Below are 25,333 nucleotides of genomic sequence, written 5' to 3' on the forward strand. Positions count from 1 at the left end.
GAATTCACTTACAGGATTTATCCACATTTCAAAACCTTTAGAAAGGAATGGGACCAGAGCAAGAAAGTTTGTGTGGGGGTCAAGAAGGCCCCTGAAAGTTTCCTAATTTGGTGTTTTTATAAGAAAATATACTAAGGTAGCAAGGGTGCAGGGGGCATTTGAAATGAGGAGTGACCTCGGAGGCAGGAGCAGGTGTGGTGGCCCTGTGGGGACGGAAAGGCATAAAGCTAGAGGAAAGCCACCTGCGGGACCGATGAAATAGAGGCAGACCAACAGGACTGGGAGACCCGTGGCCCCAGTGCTGAAACCAGGTAGCAGGTGTCTGATTGCCAGGCCTTGAGACTCTGGCTCTATTATCAACAGATCAACCTTAGAGCTATTTTCTTCTTTGTGTAAAAACAACAAAATCTTTCTGCTTTGACAGTTTAGTTCCTGGGAAATAAATTTTTAAAAACTCTTATGTAACTGTTGATGATATTTTTTATATCCTTTTCCATCAGCTGTTAGCTGTAGGTTCCTCCAACTGATTTTGTACTATGTGAAAATAATCAGTGTAGGTCTAACCCAGTAAGAGCATGAAAATAGGGAATACACTAGGCAAATTGTCCACAGCGCTGCAGGGGGTGGGGGAGGCTCAAATATAAACAGTGAAATAAAGACATCAAGAATATTCCCTTTGTCACTGGAAGATTGGCAGAACCAGACGAATGTGTCATTGTTCATTGTTCTTTCTCTCACTTAAGAATGTTTTAAGAAACCCAAACTGAGGTTGCTTGTGGAAGCTGAGGCTTAAAATATTCCCAAATCCAAAGTATGGTATTTACTAAATAGTCATTAAAAACGAGAACCAGTGGGCTTTCCTGATGCATAGACACACACAATCACCCACACAAACACACACACTCAAACACAGAAAGTAATGTTATATGAAAATGTGACACCAAAATAGTGTATCCATGCCAATGATGACATAAAAACACTGGATGAAATCAGGAGAAATTTGGAAGCAATGTGGCAGTCGATGTAATAATACTCATTTAGTTTCTGATGTGCTTTACAAATTTGGAAGTTTTTTCTCAGTAAATATTAAGTCTCTGCACATATGTACATTTAAGGTACATTTAAGATGAGATTCCTGAGAACATAAATACTCAAGAGGAATAAGCAGGAGTTGATGAGGGAAATCTTAATTTGTATATTTCCTGCCTGAAATGCCAGAACTATCTTAGATACAATGTTCCATGAATACGGCGTTCTGTGTTTAATGTGATATGACTTAAACATTCTCTTTTTGCTAAGCTCTATCAAACCTTTGCTATTCATGGCTGTTAGTTCTCATTTTTATCTACTAAATTTGCTAAGGAAGAAAAAATAGGTTGAGGCTTCCATTTGTCTGCCCAAATCTTTTTTTTATTATTATTATCTGGCAATAAACTTCACTCCTCTTAAACTGGGACAGTCTGCTTGGAAAGGGACAGTAGATGACCTGCCCTAAATATGATGCTTTACATAGTGTAGGGATTCTGTTTGTCAGCCTGCACCTCTCAGTGTCTTTTGATCCTGCCAACAGCCCTGTGGAAATAGATAGGGTAATAATCCACAGCATCGGAGGTACTGAAACGGAGACCCATGAAACGACATCTTCCCTGATTTGACACAGCTAGGAGGAGGAGTAAAAGCTCACCATAACACCATAAGCGAAGTCTAAAATATTTAACCTGGAGAACGTGGATTTGCACTATTTCAAGGTTAATCAAATGACCAGGAGAAACCTATGCAGCTGACTGACCTTCCTGGGCCCTCTGGGGCTCTAACTGCAGGATACAAACCCACCTCAGTCTCAGCTATAATTCAGCACCAGCCGCTGTCCACTCCAGCTAAAATCCTGATGGGGACAATTCTAGGGCTGGTTGGGACTTCTTGGGGTCCAGGATTCTCCCAGGCAGCCGAAACCCATTTCTTCAGGTTGATCCAGAAAGACTGAAGTGGGAGAACACTGGGGACATGGAGACTCACTTCCCAAGACAGGCTTGCTGACTATTTCCTCACCTGTCCAACGCCTCCCTCAAAATCTCCTCCTCCCCCACCGGGGACATGAATTTTGTTACCCACTCCTGATTGAGAATGGGAGCTGGATGGAGTATGGATTCCACCTCTAATGTGTTTTATCCAAACCACGGCGTTTTACTGTATTTGTAGAGCCGAACCTAGAGGTCAGATCTCCTGATTCCTGGAGCAAAGCCATTTCCCCGATGTGCAGGCTCACTCAGAACTACATTCCCCTCCATTATTATTCCAGGCCGCAGAGGGCGTCAGACACACCTCTCTATGCCAGCAGCTTCTTGCCTAACTTCTTCCTGTGAAAGGGAGATGGGGCCCATCCGGAATCAGAAGCCTAGTTCCATACCCAGTTTCCCAAATCTGGGGTTTGTCATTGTGCGCATAACTGAGAAAAACGGGAGAGAGTGGTGTGGGGGAGTGTTGTATTGTTCTTTAAACATTTAACATGTTTTACGGGTTGCTAACTTATTTAACACAGCTCATTAATTCTGCCTACATCTCACAAGCCACCTGCTTACTCACTATCTCGGCTTAACACATCTCATGAGTTTCATCCATTCTGTTTGTTTCTCTCGTCTTCTGTAGAAGAATTGCTACAGAAGGATTCTCAAATCCTACAGCAAACACACAAGCAGAAACACGTAGGGAAAAAAATGAGATTAAAAAAACAACAGAGAAAACATTTGATTTATAGTGGCAGGAGAAATAGAAACCAAAACAGAGAGGAAGTGAGTCACAGTGAGGTTTTGAGCAGAAAGTAATGGGTGCCTCCTGCTCGGGGGGAATTGCATGCCAGTCACTGGAATTCCATAGTCTTCAACATTGAACGTGCGTGCCCCTGTTGGATGGACGTGAAAGCTTCCAGTCCTTCTGTAATGTTATTTCAAAATTAAACGTAAATTATAGGTAATATCTAAAGGCAAATCACATCAAAGCTACCACAGCATTGAATACAGTTCCTCAAATGGCACGTGGTCTTGCCTCCTGCTCACTTCCTCTCCTCGCTCCACTTTCTAAAGTGAATTTGAATCCGGACCGTGAGGGACGGAAAGGTCACACTTCTCTCTCATTATCTACTTGAAAATGTATCTTTATTGGCCTTTTTTTTTTCCTGATTACAAAAAAGTGCATGCTTGTTATACAAATTCAAACACTGTTGTAATACAATGTGGAAATGGTATCCCCCGAGGGCAGGCATGTGAAGGAGATGACCCTATGCACCTGAGATAAACTGCTCCTGAAGCCAGACATTGAGGTTTCCTGTCAGCCAAGGCAAAAAGGGAACATTGGCTTTCAGAGTTTTTATCCAAACTAGGATTCCCAGGTAAAATATAGGACACCCAATTAAATTTGAATTTCAGATACACAGAGAACAATTTTTTTAAGTATGTCCCAAACATCTCATGGGATATACTTATACCAAACCTTATTCCTTGTGTACCTGAAATTTAAATGTTTGCATGTTCACTTTTTAATTGTGGTAAAATACACATAACATAAAATCTACCATATAAACCAATTTTAAGTGTACAGTTCAGTGGTATTAAGTATATTCACGTTGTTATGCAGCCAATCTCTAGAACATTTTCATCTTATAAAACTGAAACTATATACTAACAAATTCAACAGCAACTCCCCATTCGCTTTTATCCCCACCCCTGGCAACCACATTTCTACTTTCTGTTTCTATGAGTTCAACAACTCTAGAACTTCATAGTTTATCCCAGATGACATTTATGAAAGAAACAATAAGGGGACAGAGCCGATAACATTTTTCTTCTCTGATTTTGCACAAGCCATAGAAATGTGGTTCAATGAATCCTAATTTTGTCAACACTCTATGTGCGGAGTTTGTGCAAGAGCCACAGGGGGTCTGTGAGCCCTTTGAAATCATAGGCCATGTTGAGTATATGTACATCTTTTACGGGGAAAGGAACCATAGTTAGATTCTCAAAGGTGTCTGAGACCCCCAGGAAGTCAGGACGCACCATCTATTGACTGAGGGCATAACTTTGAACTCAAGAAGCCATCTTTTCTGAGGGCTGGGGTACTATTGCTTTTCTGGCAATGGATTTCATGAATGTCTGAACTAAAATATGGAGAAAAGCTCAGTGAATTTAAAAGAGTGGAAAGTTTACCCAGCTACTAAAACATCCCTTTCAAAGGAGGGATGAGTACGAGCTCCCACGTGTTTGCATATTCCATGGAAGCACATAGAAGCCAGTTTATGTCTGATGTGGATCTTCATGAATTTTCTGGTGATGGTTAAAGAGGCATGCTTTAAATGCCGAAGTCCCTTTAAGAGAGAGATTAAGAAAGAGAGATGAGAGACGGACAGACAGAGAAGAATGGCTACGCAGTGAACAGTCTTACTCTCTGCAGAAAACAAACAACCATTTTGACAATTACCACTTTATTTTTTCTTTAGAAATCCTTCTTCAATTTACCAACAGCTCTTACCAATGAGCTCAACTGGCCCCAGCTCTCTGGTGCTACCGGATTTCTGAACTCTACTAGTAGGTATGTATGTTTGCACACTCTCAAACATTTCAATACCTGTATCTATGTAAAAATAAAGCAGGAGATGGGGCTTGCTCCCAAGATGCTGAGATGAGAATTCTTAAGATTACTTCTAGAACATGGTGACATACAACAAATGCACCGCTGACACAGAGTCAGCCATACAGTGGAAGAGGATGCAGATTGTACTGTATCCGTGCTGACAGGGAGGGGGTGTCCCTGCCACAGGGGCTCTAGAGTTGACCCTGGATAGAAAATACTCAAACACATCACTACATTTTTCTGTGTCAAGGGACAAAGAAGTTAACTTGAGTATTTACTCTCGGAAATTAATATTTATAAAGGTAATGGCTAAAATTAATAGGTAAGTCTGAAGGTCCTGGAGTCATCCTGGCTTTCACGCTGTAAATGGGAAGGTAGGCACATGCTTGGAGTCTCGTGACACAAAAACCAACTTGCTGTGTGTGACTGCGTGTGGATTCGGGGCCCGGGAACAACCATTCATAATGTTAGCACCCCATTTTTATTTAATGGAGGACATTGCGCATCATGAATAATTTGATATCTTTACTTATTTATGTAAAAAATAGCTATTAGATACTTGCTACCTAATCAGGTGGTTTTATAGATGTTTTAAAGGTAAATAAGGCTTGTCCCATCTCTACAGTCAATTATAATCAAGTAGGACAGATGAGATAAATGTACAAGTGATAATAAGACGAGATAAATGTGCCCAGAGACAACTCTCAACACGGAGCCACAGGATTCACTGGAGAAAGGATTCATGGAAGTCAACAGACACCTCCGTCGGGGTGCTAGGCTAGGGGCCCAAATCCCAAAGGATTTAGGAAACTGGGGCGATGAGAGAGACAGAGAAGACACTAGGGAAGATAACCAACCTTCATGAAACCTTATTCAGATTTATGTCGGCATCATCTGTGAATATTGGGAAAACCGAGGAGACATGTTTTCAAAATTGGGTGTAGGTTTTCAAGTTTAATCACGTAAAAAGAATTCGGCTAGTCCTTGTGTTAGTGTAATAATACTAACGGTACCGATACTGGAGATAGGAAAACGTAACCTTGGCAAGGCATTCACTGTATGCCAAGCATTTTGCTGTTCTATGGAGACTTTGTTCATTTCATCCCTTTGTGAGGTCGGTGGTATTACTTTCTGCTTTTTGCAGTTGAGGAATCGAAGGGTTAAGCAGACAAGTTAAGAAACTTGACCAGGATCATACATTAACAAGTGGTAGGAGGTGTCGTCATGAAACTTTGGGTCCCATTTTACCAGACAGTCGTTTGGTGAGCAAAGGCCCTGCTAGTTCACAACTCCCGACCTTTATGTGTGTCTTCTTTCTGCGTGCAGAACGTGGCTCCTGTAGCTCTTGCCCCTTTATTTGAGAGCGTAGCTAGGAGATGGGGAAATGACCGAGAACCAGAGAAGCCCCACCCATGTGGAGGTGTGGCATACGTTGTTTCAGATGTCAATCATGTGCCTGTTATTCCCTCCCCAAACTCCCAGAACCCCACCTTCAGCTCATCTTTCCTCAGCTACAGTTGCTATTGTTTTTGTCACCTGGAATATTACTACATCCAGAGACAACCCAGGGAAAGCAACATTCTAGAAAAGAGAGTCTTGTTTATCTCCCCACTGTCAATGTTGAAATTGAGAAAATCATATTTAAGCGCCCTCCATCCAATCCAGCTATGTGTTAAAATCCCGAGGAGTTTCTCTACATCAAGGTTTTTATGGCACAAACAAAAGGAATTCATTATGAATGAGACATGCATACAGTTTATTGCACTTTTAATGGCGCTTACATTTACATATGAACCCTATAAAATCCATCCATCCTTTGACCTAAAGCCTCACGAAGTTGCCAGAGAGGAAATAGCAGTCTGACGTTTAAAATTAATTACCAAGTAGCTTCAATCTTCACTGGAGTCAGAAAAAGAATGAAAGAGGAATCCATTCACCAGTTAAAATGGTGAAAACTTGTTTCCTCGTCTCTTTCCACTTACAGCTCACACAATAGTGCCCCACATCTGAATCTAATTCCTCCAAGAACTCTACCCAAACTTAGCTCCTGTTCCCAAGCAAACTGTTCAGTGGTTTTTAGTTTTTGTTGGGGGTGACGGGTGGAGCCGAGTCCCTCTTCCTTTCTGCCTCTGTCTGCCCTCAGACCAGGGGGCTACTCCCTCATCAATGCGAAATCCCACCATCCCTCTCATCCTGCAGCAGTTTCCCCTCGTCCTCCTGTCAGAGCCCAGCAGCCACACACATCTTCCTTTGAAGAAAGGCAGTGGGGTGAAAGGGAGAGGAAAATTTGCAAGTCTTCACACATGTATGGTTTATAATTTTATATTCTCCTTTGAAGAGAGATTCCAACATCTTCTCACACAGGAAGCGACTGGTCTAGGCGTGCTTATGTGACAATCATCTGTATCCTGAGCTGGTCTGGGCTGCTTTCACACCTTCTTGTACTCGGCGCTCTATTGCTGGTTAGAAAACCTTACTGACTGCCTATGTGACTTGCTCAATGCTCACTCTAGTATTGTCCTTATCTGTTGTATTTCTAAGACACACCTCCCCTGCGGGGTGTTTCTCTCTGTGTTTTGGGGTCCCAAGCTCTCTAGGTGTCCCCCTCCCAGGGCTCTTTGTGCCACCTGTTTCCGTGTACTCTGCCTGTGATCGCTGCCCCTCAGCTGGGATGGGGAGAACATATTCAACTCCTTTTGATAGAAAAGAAAATTCTGTGTCTGGAGTCTGAGTCGCAGTGGATTCCCCCAGGAATCAGACACATGGCAGCATGACACCCCTGTGTGTCCCCATTCAGTACGTCCCTCCCAGCAAGCGTTCCTGTTAAACTACCTCGTGTACTCTCCTGAAAATTTTACCTGCGGATAATCTATGTATGCTAGGCCAATCTCCTTCTTAAAAGAAAAAGAGTTCTAAAATGTGTAATATATATATATATATGAGAGATTAGCATATGAAGGAGGTTCTCTTCTGGTAGAATCAGGAGAAGAAAAACACACTGACCTAGAAGCAGCTTTGGTGACAGATGTGGTCAGCTTCCACGGGCATTTTAAGCATGTGCCCCTGTGAGTCCAAATGCTTATTAACACGGGATAGAATTTATGGACTACTCTATTCAACTGGATCTCTAGAAAGTGCTTCCTACCACCTGAGATCAGCTGCATGCTTTGGGTAGTAACAGTGTTCTTTGGAAAATGTACCTTCGATAGCAAAAAGATGCAGTTGGAGCGAAAAAAACGATGGCTTTCCTTTCCTTCCCCCATTATTCCCATCACCCCCCCTCAAAATGTAATATCTCCTTTATGCGAGGGATGTAACATAATTGAAATTATATGCATGCATCAGAAACAAACATAATCCCTCAGTTTTATAAATCTTTCCGTCCTTCAGTTCAGAGACATAAACGAAGTCTGTTCTCTTGACTCTTGGGCTTCAGAAAATTCAAAAAGCAATCTCCCTTAAAACCATGTGTTTTGTTTTGTTTTGTTTTGTTTCCAGTGTGATTCAGAAAGCAACTGAGTAGGTCCAAGACAGAAAAACAAACAAACAAACAAACAACCTCTGTGAGGTTGGTAGCTTGGGGGCTGAAGCCAGATAATAGGGAGGAGAACTAGTAGCTATAAGTGAGAAGAAAAAAAAACTATTTTTAAAGACTAAAAATAGTTCTTCGTGTTCAGAGCATCTTCAAAAGCAATTAATGGAACGGGAAAATCCTATTTAAGTTAAAGAAGCAAGGCCGAATAACACCTGTAGCATGGGAAACAATACCAAAACTTCAGGAAGGAAGGGCTTTTAGTTTAAAGGCAGCGTCTGCCATTCCAGAGCCCCATGAGTCGGGGTGAAGGAGGAGGAAGACCATCCGCAGGTACAAGGGCTCTGGGCCTCTGTGCCCTTCGGCAGGACGTTTAGCACCCCCGGGCCTCATGTACATGATGAAGCTGACTTGCTCCTGGCGATCTCTGAAGCTCTCTCCGGTGCTCAAGCATAGTGGTTATAAGGCAACGTAATGCTCAAGTCCACACCCTACTGTATGATGCTGCTTGATTTAGAAGCATTGGAGGGAACTGTTGGGGAGAGATGCACCTGCTTCTCCCCACCAAATATGCTTGTCTCCACCCCTTAACTAGCTGTGCCTTGAGACAAGATATAGCTCATTTTGTCAGTCGGAGCTTGAAATGTTCTAGGAACCATGTTTCTCTAGGACCAGGGTGACTGTGCAATAAAGGTGGGGCCTAGTAAGCCCTGCACTATGTGATACTGGGTGCTTGACCAGCTATTAATTAAATGGTACTCCATTATTGTCCTTATGTGCACTGTTTCCTCCAAGCAAACCCCAGGAGGGAAACAGGGGACTCCAAATCCTTAACAAAAATAACCACCTGGACCGAACCACATCTAACCTGAGCATCTGTGGTTGTCCAAACCCCTTTCTTCTGAAAGTCAGTGCTGACTGGGGCTAAAGGATAGAGAGGTGCTTCAAAGCTGCAGGCAGAGGGAACTGGAGGAAAAATGGGCCAGCAATCAGAGCTTTAGAGAAAAAGAAATTTAAGTAAGAAGCTGAAGTTAGCTCTAAAATGTCATGAAAGTCAAAAGAACCAAAGCAATTACCAAAGTTACCACAGAAAGCTAGGGAGACGAGAGTGAGATCAGTTGGTCCGCATAAGTGGGTGCAAACTAGATGGAATTTTCTCGAGTACATGTTGTTCCTTCTGCCTCTGTATTAAATTTGCTATTTGGGGCCAGAAGCGTAGCAAATGCTTAGAAAGAAATAGACAAAGCCATTGTTATAAGTGGCACAGCAATGCTGTTTGAGGACATTTAAACACATGTCTATGATTAGAGGTGTCCTAGAATCTGAGTGTTAGAGGTTATCTATTCTCTCTGACCCAGTAGAGAACAATTTTGAAAAGCAGCGTATAACTGCACACCAAGTCACATGGGGCATTCAAAACAGAAAATTGGAGAGACGGGATTTGCAGCTCAGATTTGCTAACCTAATTTCATGTTAAAAAAAAAAAAAAGACAAGTACTAAACACTAATGGGCTTAATAACCTTATTAAATCCATTATTCAAAAATTACATGTGATATAATTGCAAATGATTAGCCATCTTATAATTATACTTTGCAAAACAAATAATTAGCCAGAGAGTGGGTCATCTAAAGTTGGTGAGGCTGACAGGAGGGAGATACAGTCTATGTCAGTGGTCCATGGACCCCTGGGAGGGGGCGTCTCTAAAACCCTTTCACGGGGTTCACAAGGTAAAAACTATTTTCCCAACAATCCTAAAACGGTACTGGCCTTGTACTGTGTAGCCATTAGTGCTGATGGTGGAAAAGCAATGGTGGGTAGAGCAGTAGCACCCAACTACATTTGGGGTCACTGTGGCCTTCACACACTCCTGGCTTAAAAAGAGGGGGGAAAGGGGCCTTCTTCCCTCGAAAATGTTGCTTATGAAGCCGAAAAACATCATTAATTTTGTTAAAGTAAGTACACGATTTTTTGGATAATTTCATCTGATGAAACGGGAAGTATGCATAAAGCACTTTGGCTGCATACAAAATATGATGGCTGTCTTAAGGAAAAGCACTTGTGTGAGTGATTTGAGAGCTAAATTAGTCAGTTTTTCATGGAACACCAGTTTCATTGAAAAAGACTTGAGTATATGGTAGGTATTTTATCCAAAATGAATGAAATGAGCTTGTCACTTAAAGGAAAACAAATGATAGCATTGGTTGCTAATCATAAAATTTGAGCTTTCAAAGAAAAATTTGAATTTTGGATAACTTGTGTCTTCTACCATAAACTTGACAGCTTCCTAATATGCAAAGACTTTTCCAATATTCAATGCTAGCAACAAATACAATTTTTTGATATTGTATCATAAAATGTATCAACACTTGGAATATCTGCATAACTCAGTGAATCAATATTTTCTAAATGACCAGTGCATGATATATAAAATCATGCATGGGTAAAAGACACATTCAAAGTACAAGATAGACCAATGCATTTTAAATAAGGTGCAAAGAGTTCATTGATATAATTTCAGATTCAACATTGCAGCTAGTCAATCTTTAAGAAACTACCATTTGCCAAGTTTTGGTGTAGAATTAAAGAAAGGTATCCAAAGTTATCTAAAAAGGATATTAAAACACTACTCTCTTTTCCACCTACATCTGTAAGATTAGATTTTCTTCATCTACTTCCACCAAAACAACATATGACAGACTGAATGCAGAAACAGATATGAGAACTCAGTGGTCTTCTATTAAGATAGACATTAAAGAGATTTGAAAAGTGGTAAAACAATGCCAATCTTCTCACTAATTGGAGGTAGGGGTTGGGGAAAAAAAAAAGTATACATATATACATATATATATATATATATATATATATATATATATATATATATATTTTAAAAAGGAAAAAATGTTATTTATGTTAACATGTAATGGGTATTATTATTATTTTAAATGAACTAACAATTAAATGTTCTTTCAAATTTTAAAGTTCTCTTTTCCAATATATAAATATTCCCCACTATAACTCACATAAACAAAATCTCTCTGGGTTTCTCCATAATTTTAAGAGTGTAAACCAGGCCTGAGAGCAAAAAATGGAGAACTTGGGTTCCCAGGAGTGAGTGCGAAAAAGAAATGTGGCTGAGGACAGAGGCTGGGGGATGACAACATGTATGGGTTTGGGAAGAGAAGGCAGAAACAACAGCCCTCAAAGTAGGAAGAAAAGTGGAAGGATTTAGTGTCCTGGAGGCCAAGTGACGAACGTGTTTCCAAGGCCAAATGTTGCTCGAGGCAGAGGAAGAGGAGGCCTGACTCTGGCCACTGGGTGGGTATGCAAGACAGTGACCCTGGGGACGCTCTGACCAGAAACGTGTCTATGGGGTGGAGATGGAAGCCTGATGGGAGAGACTCGGTTCAGGAGGTGATGAAGTAAATGCAGGTGAGCATAAACGACTCTTTGAACAAGTTTCCCTAGTAAAGGGGGCAGACAAATGGGGTGGTGTGATAGGAGGTGGGGCATGAAAGATCAGGGAGGCATTTGTAGATGAGAAATCCTCCAGTATGCCTGTAGTGAACAGAAGATCCAAGAGAGAGAGAACGAAGGATGCAGGAAGGAACAAGGTCCTAAAGAAGGCGAGAAGGGATGGAATGTAGGCACCTGGTGTGTCACCTGGGCTTGGGCAGGAGGGACCATCTGTGGACACCGTGGCTCAGCCACAGGATGCTTCCCGCCATATGCTGCCAAATCTCTCCCCTTGCAAGTTCCTCCTTGACTCTACTTATTTTTCAATGTTTATCTTTTTTAATTTATTTACTCAAATCATGAATATATTTTTTTTATTTTAAAAAATGCCTGAGGTACATACAATAAAAAGCCAACAACCTCCCCCAAGTTCACCCCCTTTCCCAGAAGAGAGTCCTGTTATCAATTTAGTGTGACTTCCTCCAGACCCTTCCTTATGTGCTCATGTGCAATTATTTGTACAGAAAGAAATGCTTTGCTGGAATTTTGCCACTAATGACGTCATACTGTGTGTGACATACTATGATGTAATGCTTTGCCCTAACAATGCTTCTTGAAGACTTTTCCATTCTTGTGCAGCTCTGTGTGGTATTTCATAGTACGGTTGTTCTATTCTCCTATTGCTGGAGAGTCCACTCAATTCCAAACCCTCCGTTATCCCCCAAAATGTTGCGATAAACATTGTATAGTTCTCTTTATGAATACATGTGATGATTTCTTTAGAAAAACATTGCTGAAACAAATGAGAAACAAAAACTCATAGACACAGACGATAGTTTAGTGGTTACCAGAGGGTAAGGGGGTTGGGGGTGGTAGATGTGGGTAAAGGGGTTCAAATATATGGTGATGGAAGGAGAACTGACTCTGGGTGGTGAACACACAATAGGATTTATCGATGATGTAATACAAAATTGTACACCTGAAATCTACGTAACTTTACCAACAATTGTCACCCCAATAAACTCTAATTAAAAAAAAAAACATTGCTGGATCAGAATGTATCCATTTTTAATTGTTCATAATCCCTCTTGAAGGGCTAGGCCAATTTGTATTCTCCCAAGCAATGTATCAGGAGACTGGTTTCCCCACACCCTTGCTAATACTGGATGTTATCCACCTTCTTAATTTTCTCCCATCTAACAATATTTTATTGTTGTTCTAATATGTAACCTCCTGATTACTAGCAAGGTTAAGCGTCACAGGCATTTACCCTCATCTTTGTTGTATCTAGTTACCCCTGTTCATGCTCAAAGCTCACCCCTCAGGGGTCAGTTCCTTTCGACAGCCTCTTGGTACTAATCCCCATCTGCCCAGATGGTTCTCTGCTGTGCAACTCCAACACCATGTCACCTGGCTGGTTGTGCTCTTTACTCATGGTCATCCCGCACCGACTCGGAGCATCTCAAGTGCTGGACTGCTCTGTAGCCCTCGCCCCTGGCATATTAAGAGGCTCCGTAGTAGGTACTCCACGAAAGAATTACTGAATAAGTTCATAATGATATCACTTTACATTTGTAGCATGCCTTACAATCTATAAACCTCCTTCCCTTGCATTTTCTCAGATTGCTTAAATCAAATCAGATCTGCAGGAATTAACGTTTCAGGGAAAACGCTACGGAGAAGCAGAGAGGAGTATAAACTGCATGAATCGAATCACCAGTTGCAGGACGTGATGGGGATAAAAATCAATGCTTTGGACTTAAGCCCTTAGATTTCTAATGTGCCCTATCATGAGTGTTCTACAAGAAATTGGCAAAATTTATTAAAATAGTAAAATAATCGCACAGTCAACAAGTTGGAGAAAATAAATTTAAAGTAAAATGATCAATTCCATAGCCAGGTAGAAAGAATAAAAGAAAGGAGAGCTTTGCTAACAAGTGAATTTGGTCAACAATACATCAAACAAGCCTCAATTTGTCCATTTGTCCAGAATGATATAATTTTACAATCTATATTGATCAAAGTGAATTTTAAAAAAAACCTCTAAATGTCTCTAGTAGAAATCTTGTAACCAACTGAACCTGAGATTTTAGGTCATCTCAATGCTCACCTACAGATCACAGAAATAATTCATCCATATTCTTCAAAACCTGTCCTGGGAAAACACTAGTTCCACAAGATGTTAAAAGGTATTACATACATTTTTAAAAGAATCCTAGGTCAAATACGTTTTGAAAATGCTCATTTGAATGAAGGAAAACAAGTTTATTCAGCATAAGGCTTATCAAAGCCTTTATTTAATAAGCCAGAAAGCTTTGTGTATCTTCAAGGTAGATTATGAAACATTTCCTAACCACAGAACTATGTAGGATCTGTGTGTGTGTATGAGTGTGTGTGTGTTTTATGAGAGAGAAGCATCTCAAGAAACCAGTGTTTCACAGAGTATCCTTTGAGAAATGGTGTTTAGATTATTAAAATAATCTTCTATGTCACAACTGATCTTTTCAGATTTACAAGCATCCATAGCCTTAAATCTCTGTTTTATCACAGTTTCATGTGATACAGTTACCCTGATACAGTAGCTTAGAATCAAATCTGAGGCTGAGAAAAGCCAGGATGGAGAGAGTTATAACTGTTCCAAGCTCAGAGATGGGCAGAGGAAGGAATCTTAGTGGGAGGTTAAGTTAACAGGTAAGAAGCCTTGTCTAGATACAGCAACTCATGAATTATTGAACACAACGCCCATGAGGTCTATTTCCTTGTACTCTTTTGCTGCTCCAAATTCAAAATCTATCGTGCTGTCTTGCTAATCTTTTCATGTCTGAACTCCCAGGACCTCCTCTACAGTCAGCCTCACCTCTGCATAATTAGCCCACTGCCAATCTCTCTGAATACACAACGAACCATATTCTGCATGTTTATCCCTCTCGGAGGCTGAAATCTTGTGTGTTCTGTGATGCAGTGAACTCGAGGTTATACAAGGCTCTGGGATGTGGCTAGCATCAAAAGACTGGAAGGAATTTTAAAGTTCTGTAACTCATCTCCCTGGCCCCATGCTGGCCTGACCTCCATCCATATCAGAAGGAAAACTATCCACCCTTTCCTTAAAACTTCCTAGTAGAGGTCCCTGGATAAAGCCAGCCTAGTCTCTCTGTTATCAGATTTTATCCTAATCTACTCCCCTACCCTAACCCTTCACAACAAATATTACCATTTGTCTCTCACTGACCCTCCTGGTAGCCTTCTGTGCCCCAGTGTTTTCTGTGACTTTTTCCCTATGAGTCAGCTTCGTAAGGCCTCAAAATGTATACCCAAACTAGCTGTGCCTCTGGAGAGAGTCAACAATAGCCTCAGAAACTTCACCAGGACCTGATACATCACTGTTGCTTAAATAATATCATACTTGGTTTATCCCCCAAATCTCTGATGTGCTAAGCCTCCTGGGAAACTGTTCTGTTGCCTCCCTCCAAGTAGGTTCTGCTTTGAGTCAACATAAGAGGTGATCACTTTTTCAGTTCTAAATCGACCCTTTTAATTTGTCTATATTATTCTTAGTCATGGTGAAGTTGGTTGGAGGGGGAGGGGCAGGGGTCTGGTATTAGAAGGCCCTCAGAGAAAGAGGTTTTTTTGTGTGTTACCTGAGCCCCTCAGGTTGGGGGAAACAATTAGCGGACATCCTGCCTGAGGTTTACCCATTTTGAATTTTGGTGTTAGAAATCAAAATCTGGCCAGCGAGTGTGTCCTCACATGAGATGCCTGCACTTCCTGGGCCCTGCAATAGATGGAACCCATAAAACTGGGAATTTAATGTGATGTCCTCCCAAGCCGGCCCCCTGTGTTGAGGTCCCCAGTACCTTAGGCACTGGGGAAGAAGTGAGGAAAGGAACTCTCAAGTACTCCTCTACTGCACCCCTCAAATTAAAGGACTGAAGCCATCACCGCTTCTACGCGCCCATGGGCATGGGAAATCGCACTGGGAAACCTGAGTCCAGCTAGGCCTAGAGGAGCAGGAGGAGGAGGGTTTAAAACCGGAATGGCCATCACAGTTAACCTGACTCTGCACAGTATCCTCAGTGGATCTTTTTAATTCAAGTTCAGCTGAATTAAGATACAGATAACTTTCTATTAAGCAATCTTCCCCGTTTGTGTAGGCACCCCCAAAACACTGTATTATAAGCTTCTCAAAATACTGTATTGCTCCCTGTATCTTCTCAGGATTCCTGAGCACCCTATGACAAGTTCAGTTCCTAGAATTTATATGAGAGATTATGTGTTTGCGGTGGGGAATGAAAGAAAACAGTATATTTGATCACATGAAATACTTTCTAGTGCCTAGAACAAAGCCTTAATCCCAAACTTCTAGATGTTATGTCTGGTCAGAAATGTCAGTGAAACTATTCGCCTGTGGTAACAATTTCTATATTCTTGTAATGAAACTAACTGTATCCATAATATTAATATCCACACTATTTACTGTCTGTGAGCAGGGCAGGTGCAAAGCAATAACTCGGTACATAAATTCCATTTTTAGAATTATCAAAAATACATGTATGGCTAAATATTGGTAACAATTACTTTCCCAAAGGAAAATAACCCCTCTTTATTGACCGTGAAATCATTTTCGTATTGAACTCAGATCTAATGTCCATTTCCCATCTGCTTTTTCAAACTAGAATAAAATAGCCAAGGCAGAGGTCACAAACGATGCAATATATAAAGTATTCAGTGCAGCCTTCTGGGTAAGACAGCAGATTGAACCCAGCATTTACTTCTCTCCCTTGAGAAACCCCACTAGAATGACAGTAAATGAGTTTGTCCACAAGGGCACAGAGAACAGGAAGAGCCAACAGCACAATATGTTGGAAGCCAGAAAGCAGAAGCACAAGTGGTAACTGCCTTGGTCGACTCAGGAAAGCTGCATCCTGAACTAGGAGGAGGGAATGCCAAGAAACAAGCCGGTTTAAACGGCAGGACCTCCCAAAGACTTGGGAACTGGCTACGGGCAGTAGCTGTAGAAATGACGGTGATACTAAACACAGAAGGGTTGGCAGAAAGGTTGCTGAAGAAGCAGTTAGATCCTCAGATCTCTTCCCAACCCTACACAGGTGGGCAGGTACCCCTCCCTTATTGGAGTATAAGGCTAGAGGTTTCTTCTTTGGAAAGACTGAAATTAAGGGCTTCTGGACTGGGAGATACCAGACACCCTACTAAAACACATGCATGCTGAATGCTGAGGACCACCCACCTGTAGCCCCAGAGGGCTGGGAACCTGGATGGAGACTGGACATCCCAAGATGAAAGCCCCAAAGAAACAGACAGCAAGCATTCCCTGAGAAAGGCCCAGTGAGGGCCACAGTCAGTAAGTCAACCCAGGAGCCCACTTTTCCATCAGCTTTTGAGTTTTCAATCAGTTTCCACTTTTAAATATAAGCCAACCAACAACCCAAGATCATCAGACATCTGAGGGAAACCTTGAATGTGAAAAACAATGTAAAAACAGAGAAAAAACAGCTTCAAGAAAACAGACTATAGCTTTGTTTACTAAGGGGAAAGGAATCTTTAAAACCTCTAATATTCTACTTATAAAAATAACTAAAACTAATATCTTCAAAAAGATAAGAGAAGGTATTTTATTCATGTAACAAGAACATTATGCTGAAATTAAAGAAATAGTCAAAGAACAAAAGAGATCACTTGGAAATTATAGTAGTGACATAAAATGATTTTCATAGAAAGGTTGAAAGATCAAGTGGAGAATGTCACCCAGAAAAAAGAGAAAAAGACAAAGAGATGGAAAATAGGACAGAAAAACTAGAAAGTTAGATGACCAGTCTAGGTGACTCAATATCCAAACAATAGGAGTTCTAAGAAAAGAAAGAAAGAAAGAAATCATCAATGAAATAATTGACGAACATCTCTCAGAACTCAGTGACATGAAATTTCCAGGTTAAAAGTGCCTCTCAAATGTCTAACACTATGAATGCAAACAGAGCCTGTCATCATGACATTTCAGCTACTTGGAGCAACGTGCTACTATAGGTTCTCAAAATACTGAGGCACAGAACAGCTTCAGACAATGCTCAGACATCTTAGTCTTCTATTGAGAAATGGTATCATAAGTTTTCTCAGACTTTAAAAAGAAGACTACTTTCAGTGCATCCCAAGTGTCCAACCCTGAAACACGCTTTTCACTTTCTGCATAACTGAGACAGTTGGTAAGCACTATGAGTGAGACTTACAGAACACTTAAAAATAAAGGGTAAAAAATAAATAAAGGGTGGTTTATGTAAGGTTGTGAGATATGAGGCTATACAATGCATTCCACTAGGGATCAAATACTTCTGAGTTTAATTATTATCCATTAGTTTATACCCGATCGTGTTTCAAAAAGGATTTTAGGAAGTCTATAAAGGTATAGAGAACATAACATTAAATCACACTTAAACTAAATTAAAGCTTGGCCAAAGAAGATAGAAAATCAAAGATAGGACAAAGGGAGCCAAGAAAATGACTTAAAAGATGTGCAACTATAGTCTGATACTGGTTACAAATTTGTCTCTAAACTCCATTAGTATTAGTATTCCATTTGTGTTAGATTCAGCTACAAGTAACAGAGAGACTCAACCTATGGGTGGTTTAAATAAGATACTGCAAGAGATTATTTCTCTTAAACATAAAAGTTCAGAGATGTGCAGCCCAGGTCTGGTGTAGGAGCTCAGCTCCACTGGTCCCCAGGGATCCAGGGTCCCTCCAGCTCATCACCTGCCTTCCCACTATAGAACTTACCCCATTGTCTAAAATGGCAGCATAACTATTTGGGGCAGCAGAATGGAGAAAGAGGACAAAGAAAGAGCAAAGGTCACCTGCCAATAACGGTTCCTAAGAAACATGCCCAGAACTTGCTGCTGAACAATTACACTTCTATCCCATTGTCTAGAACCTAGTGAAGAAGCCTCTCCTAGCTGCAAGGGAAGCTGGATAGAGCAGTCATCATTCTGGGCAGACATAAGTCCTACTAGAAGCCCTATTGAAATGAACAAAGGGGAGAAATGGATCTGAAGGACAAGAATATCTGCTATGGCTTCATAGCAACTGAAAGAAGAAAAGGAACATAATCAGGTTCAAAATATCAGAGATGGTAAAGAGGACCACCTGCCCAAGAGACTTACGGCAGCTTTTAGTAAAAAGATTAAAAAGGGATGACTCGGGAGGCCTTTAAAAAGGAAATGTTTGCTCTTATTACACCTGTGCAACCCCGTTTTATAGGGCTGTCTCTTATAACAACTCCTGCATTGACAGTTTAGAGAAAACGTATCTGCAGAGATTTGATTTTCTGAGTTCATTTTCACTCCATTGTAAAAAATCATAATAAGAACATGTGTGTTTGAACTTCATCATGTGAATGTCCTGACATTAAATGTACACATCTATATTTGTTTCAGAATGAAAGAAAACTCCATTTACCTTCGTTTACGGAAAAGAAACCGCTGCAATCACAGAGACTACCAGAATCTTTCAAAAAATGGTATGTAACTTCACCAATGTGCCTTTAATGATTGGTTTTATTTCACAAGTACCACAAAAGCTAGGAATTAGATAACAAAGACCACAGGATAAAACAAATAGTCTTCCTTTCCACTACTACTGCCCTTTCTGAGAGAGGGGCCATGGGCTTAGCACCTTTTCCTTACGGCAAAAGAGAACGAGATACAGTCAAGGCAGACACAAAGGAGCAGGTCAGTGATCCAACAGCAAAGGTGTAGAAAGTCCAAAGTGCCAGGCGTTCGAGTCTCAGGAGGAAAGACCTTAGGTGAGCATTAGCAGAACAAGAACTGAGCAAAATCAAAGTCACTGCCAAGACTCTGCTCTCCTCTTTGGTGCAAAGTCCACCACATTACTACTGGGGTTGGAATTTTAAGAAAAATTGCTAAATGTTTGTGGCTGAAATCCCCAAAGCCATTAAGGACAGGAACGTGTTTTCAGAGTGTTCTGGACACTTGCAGATCTTCATCAGCTTCCTGTGTTTCCCAGGATGGCAATGTTTTCTGGGCTTGCTTCTTACCTGTGTGGTTCTCACCTCCCACCTTGGACCCATATTCAGCTCATTGCCACAAGACGTTGGTGAAACTCCTGATTGACAACCCATGACGTGGCTAATGCCTAATAAGTTGCCAAGTAATGTCTTGTGGCACCGTAATGCAGAGATGGCAGACACTGAATGTGTGTGTCACCACTCCATCTTCCTAAGCCCGGGGCAGACATTACTAATCAACCTTGGCAGTCTTGTCTGTTACACACAGATTCCACCTCAGCGATTCTCACAGCACAGCACGTCCGACAACTGTCATCAACAGATTAGGCTTGGCACATAAAATTTAAGCTATTTGCCATCTCTGTGCCATCTCTAATTAACAAGAGTGTTAAGGAATTTTCCAAACAGTACAACTTTTAACTAAATATATGACCGACAAGTGATTTCTTATATATTCTATACAGAATGAATGTTCTATTCTAAGAATGACATATTTGTGGTGCTGATAAAATAATAGCTGATATTTCCTAATCTCTTACCAAGTGCTAAGAGTACTTGAGGTATAACATTTCAGCTAATCCTTTCAACAAACTGTAAAGCAAATATTGTATTTCTTCGGTTCAAAGATACTACTGGTTGTAATAGCTCCGGGGAGTGTTGAGAGAGGGAAACTTACAATGCACACACTGACTGCAGTAATCCACCCAGTATTAAATTTGTTAAACTGTATTTCTCAAATTTGAGGAAATATAAGGAATCCACACTGTTAGAGTTGAGAAAACAAGCATAGAGAGACCAAGAGCCTGGCCCCGGATCAGACAGTATGTTACAAGTGCTGGGTTTTGTACCCAGCTTGTCTCACTCCACTCAGACACCAACGACGATAAAGCAGTCACTGGTCTACGATCCGAGATAATCCACGGAAAGAGATTGTCCTCACCTCGCTGCATATGAACACGACCAACAGTTTATTGGAAAGTTACCGTAGACTGGCTCTGAACCATCACAGACACAAAGTGAATATCGGCCCCCTGTTCACTTTCTCTTTCCCGTTAGTGAACTATTCAGACAGTCACTACGCTGTCAAGAGCTGCCTGTCAGTGTAGACTGAAAAACAACGAACAAAAACACCTGTGTGGAATGTGATGCTTTCCAAAGTGATGATGGAAAGTTCATGTATTTTTGTTTAAAAAGACAAAACACTGCCAAAAGAAAAATCAGCCCACAAAGTTGGATCGTATGGTTTAATTTCTATTGTATATTTTTTTAAAAATAAAAGAGGAAAAAACAGCTGTACGTAAGAATAAGAAAACACACCAAAATCATTATGTGTGATGAATTATGGGTGCCTGCACTTTTTTTTTTACTTTTCTGTTTCCCAAAGATTTTACTTTTATATATAAATATGCTTTTTTAAAAACCCTAGAAAGAAACTGAGTCTAGGCACAGTGAAGGGCCTTTTGGAGGCCCCATAGCCGACGGTATAGGGTTCCGGGGAGGAATACGCAGTCGGGTCCGCCCAGAAGGGCAGGCTGTGAGCTGCATTCTGTCCATGCGCCCAGGGCACCAGCATCGCTCTCTTCACAAGACCCAGACATGTCAAGTCAACAACGCTTTCTACCCACAATAAATACGGCAATCTTTCGTAAAATCCAAAAGACACTGCAAAGAGTACTCAGTACAATTTATAGCAAACATTTCTCCTTTTTGTGGTATGCCATCTTGACAGAATTCCTTTAAAATTCAGACTGTGGAGATAAAAAGAGGAAAACAAAACAAAACAAAACAACAAAGAAAAGGAGATGGAAGAAGAGCCTAATCGTGAAAAACCACGCAGGTCAAAATTTGATCAAAACCTGTGGCTTCTGTCAGACTTTTGTCTAATTGAATAGGTGTCGGAGGGCAGGTGAGATTATTATTTCCTTCCTTTTCTTTAAATGTGCAATCCTTAGAAATAGAGTGTGTACACTTTGTCTGGTGTAACTTCTTTGAAAATGCTGCTTGACTATTTTTCTAAGAATGTAGATAAGAGGACTTTTACTTTTTTTTTTTAGTTTCTTCTAGTTACTCATTATTTAATGCTCTGGTTTGATTCTCCAGCTCCTTTTCCTGTTCTCCGTTGCTTCTCCCCACTATGGATTTCCTTTCAATATTATGCAGCATGTAACCCGACTACCCCGCGCCAAGTAGTTTCAATCACTCCCCAAGGTTTTTATTAGACATAAGAAAAGTCAGCTTTCTACATCCTGCATATTTATGACTACACTTATTTTTCAGAACCAGCGAGAGAGAGAAAGAGGAGGAAGGGTAGAAAGAGTTGAATGGAATATTAAAGTGTTTCTTTAAAATTATATAGTAAGAATTAAAGAAACAGCTCCGATTTTCGTCTTGATATTTAGGTACGAGATCTCAAAAATTTCTGTAGATACCTCTACCATGAACCATTGACAGTGACTACAAAGCATTTTAAAATGTAAAATGTCCAAGTGACCTTTAATTTGGGTACTAATTCTCTGGCATGGGGATTCGGCGCAGTAAACTTTTCTCTAAATCCTTACAATCTGCAAACGGGGTTTGCAGCAGTTCTCACAACTTCTGATAGTCCCAGACCACAGCGGTGGGGGGGGGGGGGCAGGGCCTGGAGGGAGGAGACCAGTACTATGAAGGGCAAAGGTCAAAACCGGCTCCTCACTGAACATCACCTTACTTCTCACAGGTGCGAAGTGAGGCCCAGAGAATCGGAGCAGAGGTTTTCCCTACTTTTCCCTTCATAAAATCTCCTTTGTGCAGTATAAATAGCTGACTGGTTTTAACTTTGGGTCCTGGGATTCGTGTGAGACTTCGACAAATCATTTAATTTCTCTGGCCTGTCTCTGCTTCTGTACACTGGGGATCGTGGTTCAATGAGCGCAGTTGCCAAAGATGACCCCGGATCTCATTCTGAGTTGCCTAGACAACAAGCTAGCTCCCATGGACCATCTTCACTCCATCCTGATGGGGAAGAAACTCAGTGGGATGATGAGGTTCAGGGATCAAGCCCAGCCTTGCAAGTTTTCCCTTTCCCTAATAAGCCAGTTCCTTAATCAATGTCACATGACGCTGTGGAATTCACCAGAAAAGCCAGATGGGGCCGCTTTGCACAGTGGGGGACTAACAGTTCATCCCTGAACCTCGTGGGGCTGCTGTAAGGTTGGATGGGGAACACGCGTGCCCCCCCGCGGTGCCCCCCACAGGTCCATCCTCACTGCTAACTCCACCTACCACCTGTCCTATTATTACTCAGCATTTTAAAAAATCAGTCACTTTTTCAAGATAGGTGTTTTGTTTTTTTTTTAACAAGTAGATTTGAAAAAATAAATTTAAAAGACACACGTCCGTGAGAGGAAAGCCGTGGTTCCCAGAGTTCAAGGACAGAAAGAGGGGCATCTAGGGATGGATCTCCAGACCTTGGGGACAGCAGCAGGCAGGAAGGTAATGGGAACGAGTGAGGGACCACCAGCCCGGACTGGAGAAGATGGCAGAAAGAAGGGGGCACCCTCTGGGAGGAAAACCTGGTCTAGGGATAGGAATAGAAAGTGATGGAAATGGGTCCATGGCAGGTCTGAGACTGCCGGGGCAGGTGGGGGAGGGGGGTACACCCCAAGAGATGGAAAAGTGAGCAGGACGCAGAGGGAGCCCTGGGGAATGGCAGATAGGGACAGCCTGGGGAGTGGGCTCTGGGCTCCCCTGTGAAGAAAAGGCTGAGGGGTGTGAGAGCTGAATGTGGGGCAGCAGAGGACCCCTGAAGGCTGGTGGGGCAGATGGTAAATTCTATCATCTGCGCTCTGAGAGGGAGGCGCTCTGAGAGAACAAGCCTCGGCTGCTTGAGCTGGGAGCTCCAGAACATACTGGAAGGACCAGAAGCAGATAAGGAGTTTCACCTTCTCTCTAGCAAAGATGATCACCCCTCAGAAGCTAGACCTTTAAGCATGGATGCCAGGGAATATGAGCTGGGAAGGACATTGTGGCAAAGCGGACCCCAAAACCATCTCCTATGCCCAAGTTGCACGTTCCATGCCTCCGGGCCACAAGCTCAGTGAGGACTCAGGGAATATTAGCTTTTATTCAGCCCTCACTGTCCTTGCCTGCCCTCATTCCCCCTCATTCACCCCACCACCCCCACCCTCTGGTCCTGCCTCTCCTGCTGCACTTTCCTCAGTAGCTGAGCTCTTGCTGTAAGTCTGGCTTCTAGTCCGACAATGAGCGGTGCGGGGTAGGGAGGGGAGCATATGCATACTCCCCACACTGAGCTCAGCGTCTGCTGCGCGCAGTAGGGAATTGTCAACCCCACACACTTTGTTTTTTAACCTAAATGACTCCCAAGTTACATTTAACCTTTGAAGAGAAGAAAAGTACATACACAGTAATCTTTTGCCAACCTGAATACCTCTGTGATGGGCAAAAAGCATGATTAGCAAGATTATGCTTCATTTAAAATAAAGGGTAGAAGAAAAACAAATGTTAAAGTGGTTTCCAACATGTATTTTTAAGGAAATAAAAATTCATAAGGCTCTTACTTTCAAAATAAACAAGGCTCACCTGCTTTAAGAAACAAACAGATCCCAGCCCCCAGCCCCGAAATCTCCATGCCTGCAGAGGGGGCACTGGGATGGGCGTATGGGATACACATGGGATCTCTTTGCACTTTCCAAACACTTTACTAGCTTGGAATAGAACGTCTTGTTCTCTGGCAGCCTCACTCATTTTGTTTTTACAACTTTAGCAAAACCTTGGTATAAACACCTGTTTGGGGTTGTTTTGTTTTCAGAAAGTCAAAAGTGCTTAAGAGCATGGTTTTTCTGGGGCCAAATCGTCCATCCATACTGTGAGTGGTCGCCCCTCTTTGTTCCCCCCTTATGCTCACTCATGTACTGGGAGCAGGGGACTAACTGAAAGTATATATATATATATATATATATATATATATATGAAAAATGGAGAAGTTTTACACTTTGCTGAAGTACATGTGTTTGCAGCCTCACCTACCCAAACCCACCCCGACTCCTCTTGCTGCGAACCAAATTTGATCTTGAACCCCTTGACTTCTATTTTCCACACCCCCAAAAAACTTCATCTTGCTGGTTTTCGTCTTTGGGCTTTGGTTAAACCAAAGAGAATGGGAGAGAATCTGAAAAGCTGGAGAAACTGGAAAAAAAGGGCAAACTTCAGGCCAGTATATGAAAGTGTCTGAGATGCTCAATCTAAAAGACAAGAATCGTATATTTACGGATACACTCAGTGCCTGCAGACATCAAGCCTTGCTATTTCTCTTAAGGAACAACTGTATCTCAAAGGTACAATGCTTAATGACAGTAGAAGCTTTTGAAATAGAAACACTTCGATGTGACACATTTCATGTCGAAGAACATATTTCCCTCCTTTTATTAGGGGGCATTATTTCTATTTTTAATACGTTCAAGGCTTTCAGTTTCAAAGAATCACAAAACAACAGAGACATTCCAATCCAAGTGGAAGTATTTCCTAGCATTTATCTACGCTAACTCTTGCAGACTCTCCTTGTTCCATGCAACTCCTCCAGCTAGGAGGAGGGCACCTGACAAACCATTGCAGTTTGAAGAATGTGTGCTTTAGATTCTTCCGTTAGGTCAAGAGTTTCATCCTGTACCTCTTGAGTCTGCGCACCTGCAGAGG

At 41.7% G+C, this 25,333-nt stretch overlaps 1 protein-coding gene across 1 annotated transcript in view; it reads left to right on the forward strand.

Annotated features, from left to right (window-relative positions):
* Positions 1-25,333, forward strand: part of AOAH (acyloxyacyl hydrolase) — a 140,270-nt gene that overhangs the window by 74,824 nt on the left and 40,113 nt on the right. Inside the window, exons 12-13 of the mRNA XM_033088018.1 lie at positions 4,490-4,581; positions 19,053-19,135. Coding sequence (XP_032943909.1) covers positions 4,490-4,581; positions 19,053-19,135 — 175 coding nt within the window. The remainder of the gene's footprint in view (positions 1-4,489; positions 4,582-19,052; positions 19,136-25,333) is intronic.

The sequence above is a fragment of the Rhinolophus ferrumequinum genome, chromosome 20, assembly GCF_004115265.2.
Source record: "Rhinolophus ferrumequinum isolate MPI-CBG mRhiFer1 chromosome 20, mRhiFer1_v1.p, whole genome shotgun sequence".
In the NCBI taxonomy this organism is placed as follows: domain Eukaryota; kingdom Metazoa; phylum Chordata; class Mammalia; order Chiroptera; family Rhinolophidae; genus Rhinolophus; species Rhinolophus ferrumequinum.